At 35.2% G+C, this 22,137-nt stretch overlaps 1 protein-coding gene across 4 annotated transcripts; it reads left to right on the forward strand.

Moving 5' to 3' along the window:
• Window positions 1-6,807: 6,807 nt before the first annotated feature.
• On the forward strand, window positions 6,808-13,310 carry LOC149410380 (uncharacterized). Of its 4 annotated transcripts, none has more exons than XR_016305033.1 (2): window positions 6,808-10,180; window positions 12,493-12,525. XR_016305033.1 is itself a non-coding variant. In XM_089648534.1 (2 exons), the coding sequence occupies exons 1-2, from the start codon at window positions 10,155-10,157 to the stop codon at window positions 12,794-12,796; spliced, it is 1,062 nt and encodes a 353-aa protein (XP_089504660.1). In that variant the 5' UTR covers window positions 7,350-10,154; the 3' UTR covers window positions 12,797-13,310. The 4 variants fall into 4 exon arrangements, 3 of the variants coding, with proteins under 3 accessions (XP_089504660.1, XP_089504658.1, XP_089504659.1); XM_089648534.1 differs by having other exon boundaries at window positions 7,350-10,180; window positions 11,761-13,310; XM_089648532.1 differs by having other exon boundaries at window positions 7,350-7,899; window positions 9,218-13,310.
• The last annotated feature ends 8,827 nt before the right edge of the window (window positions 13,311-22,137 follow it).

Genomic DNA, 22,137 nt, shown 5'->3' on the forward strand with positions numbered 1-22,137 from the left:
GGCTTTCTAATCTATTCGATGCGTTCTTTCAATCATTAAAACCAACATCTTGTTTTCCAAAACTAGTTCCACCACCGAATAATAAACAAGGTCCACAATAAACTTTACCTGTGCTTGGAGAGTAAATAAGCCATTTCCTTGGAAGTTTTTCTCTATTTAACAACTTTCTTTCAAACATTGTTTTTGTTAAAAAACGTGAGATTTTATCTTCATATATTCTCTTACTCAATGAAAAATCTGCATTTTGATTTTGATTAAATCCATTAATTGCAATGTATTCTTGTGTTTCGTTATTGATATCCCACTTGACTGGGTCACATCCCACGATAAACAGTCTATTTTGCGACTGCCTCACAACTTCTACGGCTGACGGAGTAGGCAGCATGGACAAATCGTGTTGTTTAGAACTAGTAGGAATTTCACATTGAATAGACTCGGTAGAAGACGCACTGTGAATTGCGTTAGAAAATTCCGAATCATCACTTTTTAATTTAGAAAAAAATGTCTCAATATTTTTATTTTTTTTATTTTTTTATTTTTTTTATTTATTATTTAACATTATAAATGATAACAATATGCATATGTTTCGTATGCTTTATAATATTTTGATTTTTTTCTTCTTTTTCCTTAGCCTTCCTTTTATAAGCTGCACCACTAGGTTTCTTCTTCAATTCACTCATTATTTGGGTAATGAACTAAAACGCAATGTACTAATTAATTCACACAAATACCGCTGCGAGTACGTAATCAATAGAAGCGCGCGTAACCGGCGACATCCAAGCTGAAAGTGATGAGTGTGACTGTCACCCCGTCATCCGTTCGGAAGTCCGGTGCCGGCCGCTTATCCCCTGCCCCCGCTGCGCCCTTTGCCCTGCAATCTAGCAACGCCCGCGAACGAATCCACGAGCGAGCGGTCTTCTATTAAAAAATCATGCGATGGAGGCATGGAGGAATAATCAAGAAGGCGAGTATGCTTTGGAAGCTCTGCATCTATACAGAAGTAAATAATCTTTTATATTGTGTAAGCAGGTGCATACTTACTTACAAAATTAAGTTTATATATTTTCATTTATTATTATTCAGTTACAAAGGGGCGCCCGCCGGCGCCCCTTTGTAACTGGCGCCCCTAGGCACGTGCCTACTTTGCCTTAGGGTTAATCCGCCACTGCATTTAATAGATAAAGATCACTCATTTGATAAGCCTTCAGGTATAGAAGTATTACATAGAAACGGGATAGGTCTACGCCTCAACAATTTAGAAGCACTCGAGATAAAAAAATCCCTTAAAGTCAATAAAATCAATTTATTAAATAAACAATTAGATTTAACAAACAGCCCCATTTTAAATATATTTCCATTTCCTGCACCTATGTTTACCCCCTCTCTCCTACCTAAGTCTTCCACCCCCACCAAAGTTGATGTTCTCTCTCCCTCTTCCAGCTTAACTATAAGTACCCATACACCTCTGTAATTAATTTAATATGTTTTTATTAACCCTGATGAAGGTTCGGGTTGAACTGAAACCGGTTGGTTATAAGCATATATTTGTAGTGTAAGTGTAGTATAGTTGGTAGAATCTCGAAAAACGTGTTTACTTATTATACACTTTTTATGGTTGAGTTATGTTTGGTTTGGAGTTATTATGTTTTCAAAAAATAAAATATCTTGGTTTTTGATCCAGGCTGTGATATGTTTTTTGTGAATGTTTGCGGATGAAATCCAACATTCAGTTAGTATTATAATTTTGAATTCTGTTTTAAAGTTGTATAAAAGTATGTCGAGTTCGTTATAGTTTTGATTAAGGGATCTTATGTTTTGGTTAAGTAGTGTAAGAGAGTCCGCAGTGTTAAAAATAGAATCACAATGCTTGGTTTCGTTGGTTATATGATGTTGGTGTGCACTATTTAGGTTAATAGAGAGGAGTTCAGCCATGATGATATGCAAATTCGTACAGTGTTCTAATGAGGTCTGAGTGACCTATATTAGTTATACCATTTTTTTTAAGTCATTCTCATGTTTAATTTGTGCAATTTTTTGTCCCGGTCCTTTACGGACGAGTAATTTGCCGGCTTTAAACCATACGAATTGATAATGTTTGTCTTTTGCAGATTGTTTAGTTTTCCAAAGTAATTCTTTGTAATATGGTGATGTTACTTCACTTATGTAGATTGGTGAGTTTGAATTTAATGTCTTTGCCGCGTTTTTTAAAGATAAAATAGAATCCCTAGTTTTTAGGGTGTGGAAGGTAACACGAAGTTTGTCTGGGGTGTTCTGTCTCCGGTCCTGTGTCTTGGTCACCAGTCGTAGGTCCTGTTGTAGCAGGGGCATTCCTAGGGAGCTGGCTATCCGAAGTACCGCTTCAACAGGTGGTTCTCCCGGCCGCAAATCCACGCCCGCCATCTCTAAACTGTCGGAGAGCTTTTCTTGTTCCAGGTCTGCTAGACGGGTTTCCAGAGAAGAGATTCTAATGTTTTTGTTTTCGTTCTCTTCGCGTAAGAATTGTGTTTCCTTGTGGAGATCCTGTATGTTTTTGAAGTTTGCGAGCAGATCTTCATATTGATTGCATATAAAATCATTGCTTCTCTTCAGATCATTTATTTCTTCCGCAAACATTTTTTTCATTTCGTTAATTGTTTCGTCGAAATGTTTTGTAAGACGCTCAAATAGAATGTTAATTTCTTGATTAGGTTTAGATCCGTCACTTGTAGTACTCGTACTCTGTGGGGTGTCCTTGATTTTCTGTTTGGAAGAAGTATGTGGTTTCTTTGAAGGTGTATCATTTTCATCTGTGTGCAAAGATGTCGTTGTTTTTTTTTGTCTACTCATTTTGTATATTTTAAGTTAGAAATGTGATTTTTGTTTTTAGATTTGAAGATAGATGGGGCTATTATTATTCCAAAATTGTATTAAATTATTAATATTAATAATAATAAAATATGAAAATAACAAAAATTGTCTTGGATTCTCAGGGTTTCGAACTGAGGTTGACAGAAACCAGAGTCCGATGCACTGACCACTACACTAACTGTTGATGTGCCGGAGTCGCGTATTAATCACAATATAATCTATACTGAACTGTAAATGTTATTAACAATTTTGTTGCACCGATCGAAATGTCCACGCAATGTATAATTCTTTAATTTTTCACTTGTAGCAAACACTTTGTGGGTATACATAATTATAATAATTAAAATAAAATAACTTTGTTTAAATACCACTTTATTGTATATATTTATAACCAACCGGTTTCAGTTCAGCCCGAACCTTCATCAGGGTTAATAAAAACATATTGAAAAAATATGTTTTTAAAAAATATGTTTTTATTAACCCTGATGAAGGTTCGGGCTGAACTGAAACCGATTGGTTATAAATATATACAATAAAGTGGTATTTAAACAAAGTTATTTTATAATTCTTTACTTTATTTTTTGCACACTTAATCTAGATTCACTACACTTAATTAGGAATTCACTCAGTTATTGTTTATGCTTCGAGGTTTTCTCAGCCACAGGTATAATTATGATTTGTTAATAGTTATTTTTTATTAATCACTGAGTTTGCAATTTTTCATTGGATATCACCAATTATAATTTATGAGTTTATGCAACTGAATCACTTTTTTACTAAGAAATAAATACGCGTAGACACCCACGGTAGTAGGTTTAATATTTTATGAACCCTTTATTACTTCACTACAGCTTTTAATTATGTTTATTTTGATTTTGTTTATCTCTGTTATGAGTTCGCCTGACTGTCACGTAGGTAGATTGTAACTGTAGTTCTATAGTTATAGTTTGAAAAATTGTCACAATAAAGGTATTATATTATTATATAGCTTATGACTTATCAAAACTGATGGATAAGTTGAGACGCTTACAGTAAGTTTTGACGTCACTGTCGGGATGGTAAAACAGAAATCTGCAACACTGACAGGTCTTTCTGCGGTTGCTCCTCGGGACTTGTTTATTTGTCGCCATGAACAGCTTTATGAAATAATACACTGCAATAATCTATGGAGACTAACATAACATTATTTGTCATTAACACAATGTCATGTTTAAAAAATGCCTGTGTAAATGTGTGATAATGATTCTAGTATTCGACTTCACGAACTGATGAATCAGCTATCAAACTTCACAACAAATTAATATCTCCAATGAATGTATACAAAAATGCAATATAAGAATACATAGAAAACATTACTTGACGCCAAAAATCTAATAGTCACCATTAATTTTTCTAACTAACTTACTAACCATCACACCGTTTCCCCGCAGGGGTAGGCTGAGAGGACGGACCGCCAAACAACTCGGTCTTGGCACACACTTCTTGCCTCATTCACATTCATACATCGTCTAATACATACTCTTCTATTATTCTGACTCTTGACATGGCCTGACTCAAGTATCTGATTCACTTGGTCGTGCCATGTCTTCCTCGGGCGTCCCCGACTTCTGCTACCATTCACATTTGCTTCGTATATTCTTCTTAAACTCCTTTCTTCGCTCATTCGCTCTACATGCCCAAACCATCTAAGAGTCCCTTTCTTGATCTTACTCATTACACTTACATCAGCCTTGTACTCTTTGCGAATCTCCGCATTTCTCACACGATCGTACATGGTGTTACACACATACGCCTCAGGAATCTCATTAATTTTCCAGCTGGTGTAATAGCATTCCGAAAACGAGTATCATTCTTTATTAATTAACGGTCCAATCATTTCCAATATGTACCTATTATAAGTCAGTTGCTATAATTTGGATAAAATTAAAGATTTTTTGTTGATCCTCAATTCTTAATTCTGCCGTCAAACGAACGAAAGCCTCATCAGTACTTCTTCTTTGAAGCCAACTCCTAATCCAACACACTCTGCGGGCCCTTACGTTTTTGTTTGACAAAATTGTGCATATTACCGCAGCGGCAATCCCATGGCAATCCGTTGTGTGCGGAAATGGGTATTATATGGGAATCCATGATCTAACCGTAAGTAAACAAATCCCTGTTGTCAAATATTACTAACTGACAGCTGTCAAAGTCGGCGGCAACGCGTTGTTGTCACGAAGCCATCTTACCAAAAATAGAATTACTGGTGTAGCGGTCTCTGTGAGAAGTTCGTAAATTAAACTTCTGAACAACTTCCGTGAGTTTTTTTGTTATTTGTTTTTGGGGTGTTATGCCGTGTTGCGCTAACTCCTTCTTTAGCCAACGTTTCGGACAGCATTGCAGTGTCCATCATCAGGGCAGATGTATTATCAAAATAACACATCTGCCCTGATGATGGACACTGCAATGCTGTCCGAAACGTTGGCTAAAGAAGGAGTTAGCGCAACACGGCATAACACCCCAAAAACAAATAACAAAAATACTTTTGGCCGTGAAAATCTTTAATCAACTTCCGTGACATTATTTACGATAAGTTGGATGCATATATTGCATATGTAAGCGCTCCTGTGAGTAACTTATCAAAAATTTACGTAAGTCGTAAATTTTACTTACAAGTGTAAACCCAGCCTTCGACTCATCAGCAAAAATCGAAAGAGTACAACATAAGTTTCTAAGGTTTATTAATTACAAGCTTGGAATACCAATCGAATAACTTAATTATACATGTCTAATGGAATTACTAAACCTAAGCGATTTAACTACAAGACGCACAGTGAGTAACTTAGTTTGCCTTTTCAATATATCAAATGGCTGCCTGGACGCCCTCGATTTAACGAGCTTAATTAATTTGCGTATACCTACCCGCGATACCCGTTCAAATGCTCTATATTTTGTTACCAAATCTGCCAATTCAAAGGCTTCATACACTTGGAAACAAATATAGTTCAATCGATGTCTATCGTTTCCAATCGGTTTCCAAATATAAAACCAATATATTAGAACTTTTATAATAAAACAATAAACATCTTGCACCTCTTATCGAATTATTTCCTCAAGATTGACACAATTATAGGTGTAGTCTTCTTACAATTACTACAACTGCATTATTATTTCACATGTAATTACTGTAATCATTTAGTAAACATGTTATTTTTATTTATTTATCAATTTACGAACTGGCTGGCTTATGGAGCCCACTAGTTCGTGAATAGATAATTGAATGAATGAATAAATATATACACTAGCTTTTATGTGTCGCATAGATATTATGTTAATACAACTACTACCTAGTATTACTAAACTTAACATTTTTAAAAACAATTTTCGTCTTTATACTTTAGAAGTAGGCATATTCTTATTTTCTTACAACTGGCTTATACCTACAAACTATCATGTTTCCATTTGCTTTTTGCTTGCTTTTATATGTCAACTGGTGAAGGTTATTTACTATTCTATATTTATAATCTTCACAATATTTTTTTATATAAACTATTTAAAATATGTATGTAAAATGGCAGACCGAACGCCCTCGATTTAACAGGCCACGATAACCAGTCAAACTCTCTATATTTTGTTAACAATACATATTCTTATTTTTGTACAACAGGTTTATACCTACAAATAATTATCGAATGCATTTACTATTTACTTGCTATTATAATATGTCAAATGGATATGGTTATATGTATTATTACTGTTACTATTGTGAACTTACAATCTTCAGAATATTTTTTTTTATGAACTATGTATGTAAAAGCCCAATGGGCGTATAAATAAATAAAAAAGTTGCTCGGGTCTAGGAGCGTCCTTGTTTCATGTTTTTGCGGATGGTACGATGAGACCAATTGAATTTGCGTCAAGAAGTTTAACGAGTGCGGAAAAAAATATAGTGTCCTTGATTTGGAAGCGTTGGCTATTGTTAGAAATTGGAGTTTGTTGGCTTTGCATAGATGTCTCTGTGTGTAGATGCTTGCCTTTCCAACGGACTGAAGTTAATAAATAAGTTGATAGTTTTTTCAATAGATGTCGCCATAAATGCTCCCCTGCTAAAAGTCAATAAATAGGTTGATTTATAATTTTCTTCCTCTTCTGCAATAAACATTTCTGGCGAAATAAGTGGTTTAAATTTCTACCTGGATCCAAAATTATACATTGGTCCTTCGAGCCGGATCCGTATTATCGATTGAATCGCGGATGATAAAAGAACCAGCAAACATCTTCAACATCCAACATCAGAGGGGATCTTCAGAAAAACGGGCAAGTGACCATATCCCATATACCTACCTTATTTTCCCAGGCAGGAGAGCATGATTTATTACACAGCCGTATTTCTTTGTTTGTTTTAAAATTGAATCGGGCTGATTGTTACCAAGTGTTGTTTGAATTGATTTCATACCCATCATCGAAATTGTAGTAAGCAATAATAATTGTTACAACAATATAAAAAGAAGTTAGAATACAAAGCCAGTATTTTAAATTTCTTAAAAGATTTATTACGAGCGGTTATATTTGAAAATCCGTTAGTTTAAATTTCGAAAGTTACCGCGAGTCGGTAAAAACACCAACCCAGCCGCGAAGCAAGCTGACGCATGCGCGGTGGAGATTGTGGAGAGAATAACAATAGTGTCAAATTGTTTTCTTTTTGACAGCCATCGAGCTGTTGCATTTATAAAATTCAGATAAAATTCATTGTTTATCGGTTAGTTAGTAAAGTTCTGTGATCAAGGACAGTGCACGTGTAGTGATTGATTACAAGTGATTATCATTTGACAATACGTTCTGTGAATACCTCCTTTCTTGATATTTAAAAATGGATCTCAAAACTTTGATTAACCAGCGTGGAATTTGCAAGGCGAAATTAACTAGGTTCAATGAATATATAAACGGTGATAATTTGTCGCAATCTGAAATTGAAGTCAGATTGAAGAAACTTGAACCAATTTTAGACACTTTCGACTCATTACAAGATAACATAGAAGCAATTTCGCCGGAAGAATTAACCAAAACAGAAAGGCAAGCATTTGAAAATTTATATTATAATCTTGTTGCTAAGGCTAAAGATAAATTGTTAAATAAAGTTCAGAATACAACATCACATAACATACGTTTGCCTATACTTGAGTTGCCAAAATTTAATGGGAGTTACGAAAATTGGTTGAATTTTCGGGATACCTTTGTTGCTTTAGTTGAAAATAATCCATCTTTAGAAGTTATTCAAAAATTGTATTATCTGCGATCATGCCTCGAAGGTGACGCAGCTAAATTATTAACCTCACTTCCAAACAACCAGGAGAACTATCATACTGCATGGGAAATGTTAACTTCTCGCTATCAAAATATAAAAATTATTATACATAAGCACGTTGAAGCATTATTTAAATTGCCTGAAATAAAATTTGAAAATTCCGTAGCATTAAGGAATCTTATCGATGAATCCGAATTACATTTAAAATCGTTAAATAAGTTAAATATACCCACCGAAAATTGGGATATCATGTTAATATATTTATTGTCGCGAAAACTAGATAGTGAAACTCGACATCATTGGGAAGTATTTGCCACAAAAGAGAATCTACCCACATATAAAGAGTTTATAAAATATTTATCAGATCGAGTTCAGATTTTAGAATTTGCTGGGATTACTGAAGGAAAATTTAATCAAAATAAAACTTTTCCTTTCAAATACCGAAAAGAAGCTATGATTTCTTTAACGCCTCAAATGACAAAATGTATTATTTGCAAAGGCGATCATAAGGTTTATAATTGTAAAAAATTTTTAATATTAAATACTAAGGATAGAATTATAAAGATACGTCAAGTAAATGCGTGTTTGAAATGTTTGTGCTTGGGTCATAAGCTAAAAGAATGTAAAAGTAAATACAATTGTCGTATATGCGAAAATAACTCGCACAATACTTTGTTGCATTTAAAAAAGGAAACAGATAATTCGAAGTCTCAGGATAAGGATTCACCATCAACATCAAATAATGAACCTTTAGTTACAAATCACTCTACGAAAATATCTAATAGTTTTGTTTTGTTATCTACCGCCGTTATTAAAGTGTTGAATAATAACGGAAATTTGATTAAGGCTAGAGTTTTATTGGATAGTGGTTCTCAGTCCAATTTTATAACAGAAGAATTTGCAACAAGGTTGCAATTAAAACCCAAAAGGGCAAACATACCGATTACCGGAATCCAAAACAAAATATTGAATATTAAAAATAGCATAAATTTAAGAATTTTCTCGAACTATTCACCGTATGAAAGAGACATAGAATGTCTCGTTTTGAAAGAAGTAACAAGTCATCTGCCGCAAATTTCTTTACAGAAAAAGGATGCCAACATACCTGATGGTCTTCAGTTAGCGGATCCTGCCTTCTATGAAACAAGCTCCATAGATATGCTACTCGGAGCGGAAATCTTTTGGGAAATTATGAAGCAAGATCAACTTCGAAATGGAGACTCAGGACCCATATTACAGAGAACTGAATTCGGATGGCTGGTGTCAGGACCCATCGTCACAACAAAAATAAAAAGGCCAGTAAAATCTTGTCAACTATCATTAAATATAATCCATAAACAGATTGAAAACTTCTGGAAATTAGAAGAATTCCAACCGGTGAAGCACCGGAGCCATGAGGAGCGAGCGTGCGAGGAGATTTTCAAGGACACTTATAAAAGGAATGACAATGGTCGTTTCATGGTAAGCTTACCACAGCGCCCCTGTGTTAAACAGTTGGGAGAAACGCTGCCCATGGCGGAAAAAAGACTTTGCAATTTGCAAAGGAAATTTTCTTCAAATCCTGACCTGATGAAAAAATATAAAGAATTCATGCAGGAATATATAGACTTGGGTCACATGACCCAGTGCGAAGCACCTTCTAATGAAGATTGTTATTTTTATTTGCCACATCATGCAGTATTGAAAGAATCGAGCACTACCACTAAGACTCGAGTGGTATTTGACGGTTCAGCAAAATCATCCAATGGTATATCGTTAAACGATGCTCTCATGATAGGACCTGTTTTACAGAAAGATTTAGCCGCACAATTGATATGTTTCAGAAAACACCAGTACGCGATAACAGCCGACATTGAGAAAATGTACAGGCAAATATTGGTGCGACCCGAAGACAGAGATCTACAGCGAATAGTATGGAAAAATTTCCCGGAGGAGGAAATTCAGCATTATCGACTTAACACCGTTACCTACGGTCTGGGGCCGTCATCATTTTTGGCAACTAGATGCCTCCAACAGCTGGGAAATGAAAATATATCATCAAACCACAAGGTCAGTCAGATTATAAAGAATAATTTTTATGTGGATGATTTAATTACTGGAGATGAAACTGAAGAAAACTGTTTAATAATTAAAGGACAACTAATATCCATCATGGCATCCGCTGGGATGAACTTAAGGAAATGGCGGTCGAATTTGCCCTCGTTATGTTCGAAGGAAGAAAACATGTCAGATATGATTATTAGTACAGATTCAAATGACAACAAAATATTAGGCCTGTCTTGGAACAATCAGCAGGATAATTTCCTATACACAGTGAAGTTATTAAAAAATCCAATTAATAGCAAACGACAAATACTGTCATGCATTGCGTCCATATTTGACCCGTTAGGATTAATAGGTCCTGTTACTGTTATTGCTAAATTATTGATGCAAAAATTGTGGCAGGCAAAGCTTCAATGGGATGAGCCTATTCCATATGATATGTTGAAGACATGGGAAGCATATGTGAATGAACTGCCTCAATTAAATAATTTAAGAATAGGTAGAAAGATAATATGTCAAGATCATGTAAATTTACAGCTACATGGATTTTGTGACGCCTCAGAAAAGGCATATTCGTCCTGTGTTTATATGGTGTCTACTGACAAATTGGGTAAGAAGTACTCCAATTTGATAATGTCCAAATCACGGGTAGCGCCTTTGAAAAGTGTTTCTCTACCCAAGTTAGAATTATGTGGAGCCGTATTACTGACAAGACTAGTGAATTACATTAAAGATGCTCTATGTACTCCGGATATACCTACTACATACTGGTGTGATTCCCAAATAGTACTGTGCTGGATCAGGGATCAGCCGGTAAGATGGAACACTTTCGTTGCTAATAGAGTGGCGGAAATCCAGGAAACCAGTCAGCCGGAGCAATGGAACCATGTACGGTCGGAAGACAATGCAGCAGACGTGCTTTCCAGAGGAATCGGCGTTTCACAGTTATTAATTTCCAGCATTTGGTGGCATGGTCCAGATTGGCTGACGTTGGATTCAGCGTGCTGGCCAAATTCCAACTCATTTTGTATTGATCCACCAGAGATCAAAACAAGCTCGGCACTGTTGTCTGCTGTGAAACAGGACTGGGACATTTTTGATAGATATTCCAATTTTTCCAAATTACAGAGAGTAACAGCATACATTAATAGATTTATTTTTAATTGTAGAAACCCTTCGCAGCGCCGCTATAGTAAATTGACAGTTAGTGAGTTGGAAAATTCAGTAAACAAATTAATATCTCGGGCGCAATCATACTGTTTCAGAGACGAAATTCGAGCTTTAAATAATGGAGGTAATATACCTAGGAATAGTGCACTAAAGTCATTAGATCCTTTCATTGAAAGGGATCTAATTCGTGTGGGGGGAAGGCTCTCCAAAGGTAAAATGGTAACCGAAGGCCAGCAGCACCCAATTTTGTTACCTTCGCATCATAAATTAACAGAGTTAATTGTAAAACACTATCATTACTTGAACTTACACTCGGGAACGCAGTCATTATTGGCGTTGATTAGAATGAAATTTTGGCCGATTAAAGGAAGGAATATTGTAAAAAAAATAATAAAAAAATGTATAATTTGTTATAGATGTAATCCCAAATCCGAACAGCAGTTGATGGCCGACCTGCCAGCTGAAAGAATAACTGAATGTAGGCCATTTCAGATAACAGGAGTGGACTACTGTGGACCAATATTAATAAAGTCGGGTATTCACAGAAAATCACATAGCGTTAAATCATATATTTGCTTATTCGTATGCATGGTCACTAAAGCCGTGCACTTAGAAGCTGTGCTGTCCTTGAGCGCAGAGAGTTTTTTAAACTCTTTGAAACGGTTTATCTCGCGTCGTGGTAGACCAAGCAAAATGTTCTCGGACAATGCAACCAATTTTAAAGCGGCTAATAATGAACTAAGAGAAATTTATAATTTTTTAAATATGTCTAATGATAAAATTGATAATTATTTATCCACATTAGGAATACAATGGCAATTTATACCAGCTCGTGCGCCGAACTTTGGGGGGCTCTGGGAGGCTGGGATAAAGTCAGTTAAGCATCACTTAAAAAGAATAACCAGTATCGCTTCATTAACTTATGAAGAGATTAATACGGTGTTGTGTCAAATTGAATCTTGCTTAAACTCCAGGCCACTGTCTCCCTTATCAAATGATCCTTATGACCTTAATCCCTTGACTCCCGGTCACTTTCTAATAGGAACTAGTTTGGCGGCGATTCCAGAACAAAATTTGGAACATATCACATTCAATCGATTAAACAATTACCAAAAACTAATCCAGATTGTACAATTTTTCTGGTCGAGGTGGCGGAAGGAGTACTTAGCAGAACTTCAAACTAGAAGCAAATGGACCAATAGGAATCAAAGGCAGATGCGGTCTGGCGACATGGTCGTAATAAAGGAGGACAACGTCCCTTCTTGCTACTGGAGGCTGGGACGTGTGAGCGCCGTTCATCCTGGCGCTGATGGAAGAGTTCGCGTGGCGACCATCATCACGTCGAAAGGCATCATCCAGAGGGCCATATCAAAGATCTGTCTGTTGCCAATAGATGACAACGAGGAGTTGAAAATGTCGACACCCCCACCCAACGGACCAGACGCTGAGTAAGCGCAAAATAAAAAAAGGTTTTGTGCAAAACAATATAAAAAGTTTCGTGATAAAAACAATATAAAATTTTTGTGTATTATCATAAATAAAAATAAAAAATAATAATAATAAATTAAAAGAAGATAAGGAAGAAATAATAATAAATAAAAGGTAAAAACAGTGCATAAAAAAGTGGATAACAATAAAACTTGCGAGTTTGATAAAAAATGTACAAAATAAAAAAAGGATTGTAGATCCGTATATACCAAGAAAAAAAAAAAACACTTTAAAAATGAACGCTTATAAACCGAGATAGCCTGCTGGCTATATGTAATTTCAAACTACACAAATACATCTGAAGAAACTAATTATAAATGTGGTAATGAACTATAGAAAAACACAAACCCTTAAGAAGGATGACCAGGAAACCAGCGCTCCATGTTGTGTTGTCTATATTATTTGTTTTATGTTTGATTATTGTTATGATTTCTGTTAGAACAAGGTTATTGGAATTATCTTAGTTGTTAAATTATAGTATAGAATAGCTTAGTGAATTGCATGAATTTGATTTGAACGAAAGTAATAATTTTAATCTCATAATTAATTTGTATAATTTTAGTTAGTTTGAAATTGTCATTTCGTTTTTAGAGTAGTCTTATGTTTAAACTTATGCTTAGAAATAGGTTACCTATTATTTCAAATATTTATTGTTAATCAATTTTTTTTGTATTAACAGTAATAGTAAATAATTACTATTTTTGTTTCTTCCAAATTAATTTTGGCATATATGTAGATATTTAGCTGCTTAATTTTTATTCTTATGTTTTGGGGTTTGTTTCAGAAAAAATGACCTCCAATCCTTTTTTCGGGGGGAGTTTATGTTAGAAATTGGAGTTTGTTGGCTTTGCATAGATGTCTCTGTGTGTAGATGCTTGCCTTTCCAACGGACTGAAGTTAATAAATAAGTTGATAGTTTTTTCAATAGATGTCGCCATAAATGCTCCCCTGCTAAAAGTCAATAAATAGGTTGATTTATAATTTTCTTCCTCTTCTGCAATAAACATTTCTGGCGAAATAAGTGGTTTAAATTTCTACCTGGATCCAAAATTATACAGGCTATTGTTTTTGGATTGAACTAGTTTTTTCGGTATTTGTTCGGAAGGGAATTTACGCTTTGTGTAGACAATATGCCGTTAATGAGAATTCTAGGAGAGAATAAACATATACCTTTGTTAGCAGCAAATCGATTACAACGTTATGGGATCATTTTAGCTGGGTTTTTATTTTTTATACAAGATCGAGTCCGTCAAATCAGCCAATAATCATGCAGATTTTTTATCGCGGATACCGTTAGAAACTTCTGAGGAAAAATTTGAAGACGATCAAGGGACGGATTTTGTATATTATATAGAGAAGTGCGAGCACTTAGATGTTAAGCGTATAGTCGCTGCAACAGAGTCCGATACAGAAATTCAAGAGATTTTACGGCATCTGCGTGGCGGATGGCCCAAGAGAGTTAATCGGGATAGTTCCTGATGGAAACTTTGGGTAAAAGAACCGAATTATCTACTGTCAACGATTGTTTGTTCTGGCAGCATAGAATTGTAATTCCTAGTTCGCTACAAAGTAAAGTGTTAGATTTACTGCACAGGTCACATTTAGGCATAGTAAAGATGAAGGGCCTAGCCATGGGTTATTTTTGGTGGCCGTCACTGAACAAGGACTTAGAAGGAATCGTTCAAAGTTGCAACGATTGTGCAGCAGTTAGGCCGATGCCGGCTAAGAGTCATTTGTCAGTCTGGCCTAACTCAGAATCAACATGGAGTAGGCTTCATATTGATTATTGCGGTCCGTTTTCAGGGAAAATGTTTCTTGTCATATGCGACGCATTTTCCAAGTGGGTAGATTGCATTGAAGTTCCCAAAGCAGACTCAGTAAATACCATCAATGAATTAAGGAGAATTTTCTCAAATTTTGGCTACCCGGACTGTGTTGTATCTGATAACGGAACCGTTTTCACAAGTCAGGAGTTAGCAGATTTTTTAAGGAGTAATAATATCGAACTTTTAACTACCCCAGTTCGGCACCCTCAAAGTAATGGGCAGGCCGAGAACTCGGTAAAAACAATAAAAAATATTCTGAAGAAGATTGTCGTTAATAATGTACTTCAATCAAATTATAAAAATAGATTATATGAATTTTTAAGTGATTATCGGAACACCCCACATTCTACGACGGGGGTCGAACCGTCCGTCCTCATGTTTGGAAGAATGTTAAAATGAACTTTTAGTAGACTAATTCCTAAAAGGATCGAGGAAGTCAGAGCATCCTCAGTAGAGCAGTAAGCAAATAAGAACATTGAAAAAAGCCAATATAATCAGGTTAGGAATTTTGGTGGGGTAATTTGCAGGAATTTTCGGGTAGGTCAGGAATGTTTGGCGAGAGATTTCAGACAACCGAATAAAGGTTCCTGGGCTAAATGTATTGTCGAGAAAAGACTTGGGAAATAATTATATATGATTAAAATATTAGGAAGTCCTCTTGGAAAAGACACATAGATCAGCTGAGGAAGTGTTCTGTGCATTGGAGAGATGAAACAACAGCAGACCCTACCGCATCTGATATGTCGAAATGCTGTGCAGACGAACTGGAGACGTCATTATTATTGAGGGGTTTTAACCGATGTTCTCCTGATTTCAGGACTCCAGAGGGAATCAGAAGTCCTCCACAACTTCAGCCAACTTATTGGGTTGGAAGGCTTCGTCCTAGACGTCCTTGAAATTACCCCCAGGAAAAATACGGCTACTTGTAAATACGATAACATTGATAACATATATTTATTTTTTTGTGTGTTTATGTATTATGTAAAATATTTAGAGTCACCTGTTGTAAATTGTATAGACTCTTTGTTTTTGGAAAAAGTATGTATTAAATAAAATATCTTAGCCAGGTCTTGAGTTAGCCGGGGGAGGATGTTATGAAGCTTTGTAGATGCACGCACAGATGGCAGTGCATAGAGCTTGCGGGGAAGTCCGCAAGATGGAGCCAGTGGCCAGTTGTCGCCATGGACAATGCGAAGGCTCTCACTAGCCCAGATTCCAATCAGCAAGCTTCTAGTTAGGTTGACTATCGAGTCACCATTATAATACGTGGAGTATTAATAAATCCCTCATTGATATAAAGAATCGTTTATTATTAAACTCCTTCCAAGACGCGTTGGAGTCCTGTTTGTGCGAACACAACATTTCTATATCTAATATAATTAACTTTCATGGTCTCATCTTGTGGCTGTGTTTTACATAACATGTGCATCTTCTCTCGTTTCTCAATACATTTGATGAAGCTTATGTTTTATTAATCGATGATTAATGTGGTCTACGCAGGCATTTTCCCGTGTTGGTAGGAGAAAGGCACTTTTTAGACCTTTCTCCAAGTACAAGTAGTCTATAGTATTTGGATGGTTTTCGTTCAGCAAATCTATATTAATATCTCACATTAATTCTATATTAATTACAAAGCAGAACTTGTTTATAAATAAACTGTTTTTTATAAATCAAATAATAATATGATTGAGTAGGTATATAATAGAAATAAAAAAAAAATAATATCTCCCGTTATGACAACATTTTGAACGTCATTTACTTTTGAGAGAACTGAATTTAAAGAGATTTTTCTGAAAGATGGTGAACGGTATAAGTGACCTTATACATAATATTTATATAATTTCCTATTTTTATTAATAATCAATTTCCTTCTGCAAAGTTAGGCTCTTTAACTGTGATTTTCACTTTTTCCATAACGTAAATGACAACTTCATTATTTTGATAATCGTTTTCAGTGCGATGAACTTCATTTGAGGAATTTCTAATAGTTGGTATCTTTCTTTTATCCAGCACTTGTTATCAAATCATTACACATTTGAAATGGCGGTTTGTTTGCACTCAATCTGTGTATACACATAATAGTTTAAAGATTACAAATCGTGAGTATATTGTTTCATTATAATAGTAATTACATTAAAATATGTTTTATACCGTACCGTGGGTTGACTTTGGCCCTAGGGGTATTCTTTGGCCCAAATTAAAAAATAGTTTGATTGGTGACATCTGTGTCCTAAGTCTCATATAGGCGCAATTTTGATATTCAATCAATAGATGGCATTAGTGACATCATTTGGAGATTTTTTGACTAAACTAGAGTCCATTTTATAGAAGTTTCTAGGTGAAGACAGTCGCATGCGAATTTCGATAAAAAAGTTTCTTCATAAAATCTGTTTGCATCCACTACGTGTTATCACTTAAACAGGTATGTTAACACTTAATATCCGTAGAATATATTGAAGATATGATAGCATACAATATTTTTGTGTTAAAATGTCAAACAATATTTTAAATATTTTTTATACATGATGTTGTGTGTTTTTGACAGAGTTGGGGTTTCTTTGTCCCAACATTGGCCCGGGCCAAAGTATCCCCTAATCAAAAATAGATGTTTTGATGTTGTGAACAAGCTACATTTTATTAGAAACGGCTATGTTATATTCAGTCCAATTGAAAATAGATCTTTTACGTTTTATACAGTAAGCTTTCTTTATTTTATTTTGCAGTTGAAATGCCCAGAAATTACGTCAGACTCCTGGGAGCTCGTAAATATGCAGATTACACCAAGGAAAAGTTGCAAGCATGTTTAAATGCAATAAAAAATGGTGAATTGACGCAGAGAAAAGCGGCTGCAGTGTATAACATACCTCGAAGTACTCTCAAGAATAAGTTAAAAGGATTGCACTCTAATAAGCCCGGCCAACCCCCAATTTTCACGCATGACCAGGAGATGAAATTTGTGGACTGCTGTATAACCATGGGTGAATATGGATTTCCTGTGGATCCGTTTGAACTAAGATGTATTATTAAGCTATATTTAGAACGGCAGGGAAGGAAAGTTAGAAAGTTTAAGAATAATATGCCCGGGTGTGAGTGGATTCGCTCATTTTTGAAACGCCATCCGAGGTTAACGTTACGATTTGCGAGCAATATATCGCAAAAGAGAGCAAGCACCGATGAAAACACCATAAAAAGTTATGTGGCTAACTTATCGAAAGTGCTTAAGGATATTCCACCAAGTAACATATGGAACTTCGATGAGACCAACCTCACCGACGATCCAGGTAAGAAGAGGGTGCTTATCAAGAAAGGCAGCAAATATCCTGAAAGAATTTGCAACACTACAAAAACATCAACTTCTTTAATGTTTTGTGGTAATGCTGATGGAGAACTATTGCCGCCATACATAGTATATAAATCCGACTGTCTTTGGGATTTGTGGACTGAAAATGGACCACCAGGTTGCCGCTACAATAGGTCTAAATCTGGGTGGTTCGATGCGGCAATTTTTGAAGATTGGTTTATTTCCCTATTTTTACCGCATCTGAAAAAGCAACACGGTAAAAAGGTAATCATTTGCGATAATTTAAGCAGTCACATTAACGAGCACATACTTAAGCTCTGCCACGAAAATGAGATATCGTTTGTGTGCCTTCCACCTCATTCAACGCATCTCACTCAACCTCTGGATGTTGCCTTTTTTCGACCGCTAAAAGGCAACTGGCGAAAACTCCTTTCTGAATGGAAAGAGTCTCCTAATGGAAATTCCGAATCAACCCTCCCAAAACGACATTTTCCAGGCTTACTAAAACAGTTGATGGAATCTATTGAGCCATCTAAAGCTGAAAATTTACGAGCTGGGTTCAAAAAATGTGGCGTAGTACCTGTTGACGTAGATATATTATTAGAGCGCTTGCCAAATACTAACCAAAATGTACCATTTGATTCAGTGTTACTTGAACACTTGCAGTCAAAAAGAGTAAGTACATCTGATAATAAAAGAGTGCCACGAAAAAAGAAGATTAATGTTGAAGCTGGAAAGAGTATTTCGATTTCTGATGTTAATAATCCCGTCCAAATTCAACTCGCCCCCAAACGAATTGCTACCGGGATATTAAGTACCTCTTCATCTGAATCGGACGACAACAACTATTCATTGCATGATTCAAATGATTCCGACGGCCCGTTACAATTTTCTGACGAAGAACTGGATGGCGAAGGAAGTCATCCTCAAGCGTCGACGTCAGCTGCCATGGTAGCATCAAACAAATCACCCTATGAAGTAGGCGACTTTGTAATATTTGTGTACGAAGGCGCCTATTTTCCGGGCAAGATTTTGGAAATACGAAAGAATGGTGCGATTGTTAGCTCTATGCAAAAGACATTAAAAAGCTGGAAATGGCCTGACAAGCAAGATGCAATTTTGTATTCCTGGGTTGAAATTGTGCAAAAAATTAACCCCCCCGAGAAGTGTCGTTCCAAAAGAGAATTCTTTCAAGTTCCAGAAATATTAAAATATTGGGAAATTTAGTTGTAATTTTCACCACTGTTACTAATTTTCACCCACAAATTACTGAAATAAGTAATTTAATTAAAAATAACATAGTTGTATACCAATTGTTTCATGATTAATAAAATTTCTTTAAAATAATTCATTGTTTTTTTTATAATTTTTTTTTCCGAACATCCTATGTAAATTTATTATTGTTAAATGTTGACATTTTATGTAAGCATTAAGAATGATCACAGTGATTGCTGCGTTTACTTTAGCCCATTATGAAAATCAATAATACAGCCTTCAAAAAAAAATGGGCCAAAGAATCCTCTCAGAATGGGAAACTTTGGCCCAAACTTCTTTTTTTTTTTTTTTGGTTAAATTTATACTAAAATTTTTTAAATTTATTTAAAACAGTTCATTAACTCTATTTCTATCACTATTCAAAAATTCAAAGCGCTCTCTTAAGAAAGTTGGATTTTATTGAATGTTCTTTGCAATCGGATGATATTTTGGGCCAAAGTCAACCCACATTACGGTAATGAGTTGTCGTAAATTCATATTTCAATGCATAAATATACAGTATATCAAAGTTTCGAACGTCACCAAGTTAATTCACAATCTCGACCAATGCCGGGTACACGCAATCCCTCCTATGTCTCAGGGGTAACGGTACACGTAAGCTAGTTAATGCACAATCTAGAGCAACGCCAGGTACACGTCAGCTAGTTAATTCACAATCTCGAGCAACGTCAGGTACACGTCAGCTAGTTAATTCACAATCTCGAGCAACGCCAGGTACACGTCAGCTAGTTAATTCACAATCTCGAGCAACGCCAGGTACACGTCAGCTAGTTAATTCACAATCTCGAGCAACGCCAGGTACACGTCAGCTAGTTAATTCACAATCTCGAGCAACGCCAGGTACACGTCAGCTAGTTAATTCACAATCTCGAGCAACGCCAGGTAAACGTCAGCTAGTTAATTCACAATCTCGAGCAACGCCAGGTACACGTCAGCTAGTTAATTCACAATCCCGAGCAACGCCGGGTACACGTCAGCTAGTTAATTCACAATCTCGAGCAACACCGGGTACACGTCAGCTAGTTAATTCACAATCCCGAGCAACGCCGGGTACAAGTCAGCTAGTTAATTAAATAAAACCTACTTTATTGCTTATTTGAATTCACACAATCATCAGTTCAGATTTTGAAATTTTCAGAGCAAATTTGAGTTTTTACGCAAGAACATTTCACATCTAAATTTTTTTATATATTAAACGCCCATATGGGCTTTTACACGCATGTGATTAAATTTACATAATCATTCAAATGAATAGTCATAAAAAGCACGATTTGCATTTAAAATTATATTGAACCCATGTAATAATGTAATGTAGAAAAATATGCTAAACTTAGTTATTATTTTGGAGGTATTTATTATAGCTTGCTTGCAATATATTGTAGAGATAGGATAAAAACTTTCGCCAAGTAATATTTAAGGTAAAAAATTGCTTGTGCGGCTCTGAAAAGATTACTTTCATTTATATTTTTTTTAATTTTTTTTTTTTTTTACTGTTCTAATTTTCAATAATGTAATTTTTATACATATAAATCTTGTAATATTGTAGACTGCCTGCTGGATTAAAAACATAAATAAATTATATTAATTTGATTTTGAACAGGTACCTACTAAATAATTTCAAAGAATAATCGCATAATTTCCGAAATATGGGACTTCCCGTTTTCTTGTTGGCATTATTTTTTTTACACCTTAACCTCGAAATATCAAAATTGCTATCAAACTTGCGGTAGTGTCTTAGTCGAAGTTTAGTTTATTCGTTATCAAATCATTACACGTTTGAAATGGCGTTTTGTTTGCACACAATCGCGAGTATATTGTTTGATTATTAGTAATTATGTACAATATAACATGTTTTACAGTGTGTTGACCGTGGTTGTCGTAAATTCATCTTTCAAGTCAAGAGGTGAAGGAGTTTTAATTGCAATAAAACAGAAGTTGTCAGCAAGAAAATTAACCACGAAACACAATAATATCGAACATCTTTTTGTGCAAATAACGACTCCTCTCGAGAAAATTATATTTGGAACGGCCTATCTACCACCACTTTCTGACCCTCAGTCATATAGAAACCACTGTCAAGACATCGAAACAATTTCATCAAAATATCCTCACTCGAAAATTGTTATTCTTGGGGATTATAACTTACCAAACTTAATATGGAAAGCAAATAACTGTGGTCTCATCATAAACGAAAGTGAAAACGATCTTGCACGTGAAATTTTGGACATTGTAAACTTTCTAAACTTTCATCAACATAATTTTATATATAACAGTAACAATCGCTTAATAGACTTAGCTTTATCAAACTATCCTAAAATGTCTGTTGAACTCTCAAATGATCCACTTCTACCTATAGATAATCATCATCCTCCCCTATACATTAAATATGACATGTGATAATGAAAGAAAACCTTCACAAAGCGTCCTAAACTTTAAACGAGCCGATTTCGACTCAATTAACTGCCATCTCTCAAATACAGACTGGTCTTTTTTATCCGATGAAAGCGTTGATGAATCGTTAGATAAACTTTATTTATATTTAGAAAGAGTCACGGAAATGAGAGATCTTGGAATTATTTTGGACGAAAAACCGTTTCACCAATCATATCCATCAAATTGTGAACAAAGGTATGAAAACAATAGGTTTCGTATTAAGAACAACTAAAAACTTTAATTCTTTACAAGCCATTAAACTATTATACGTATCTCTAGTAAGAAGTCTAATTGAATATAACTCAGTAGTTTGGTCTTCATCTTACAAAATTCACATTAACAACATTCAGCGAATACAATAAAATAAAAATTTCTTATTAAATACTCTAAAAATACATACATTAGAACAGAGGTTCCCAAACTTTTTTTCCCCGTAGGCCACTTGCCAAATATTTTTTTTCTGTAGACCC

This window comes from Hesperophylax consimilis, chromosome 28, assembly GCF_061612785.1.
Source record: "Hesperophylax consimilis isolate HC1 chromosome 28, BYU_Hcon_1.0, whole genome shotgun sequence".
Taxonomy (NCBI): Eukaryota; Metazoa; Arthropoda; class Insecta; order Trichoptera; family Limnephilidae; genus Hesperophylax; species Hesperophylax consimilis.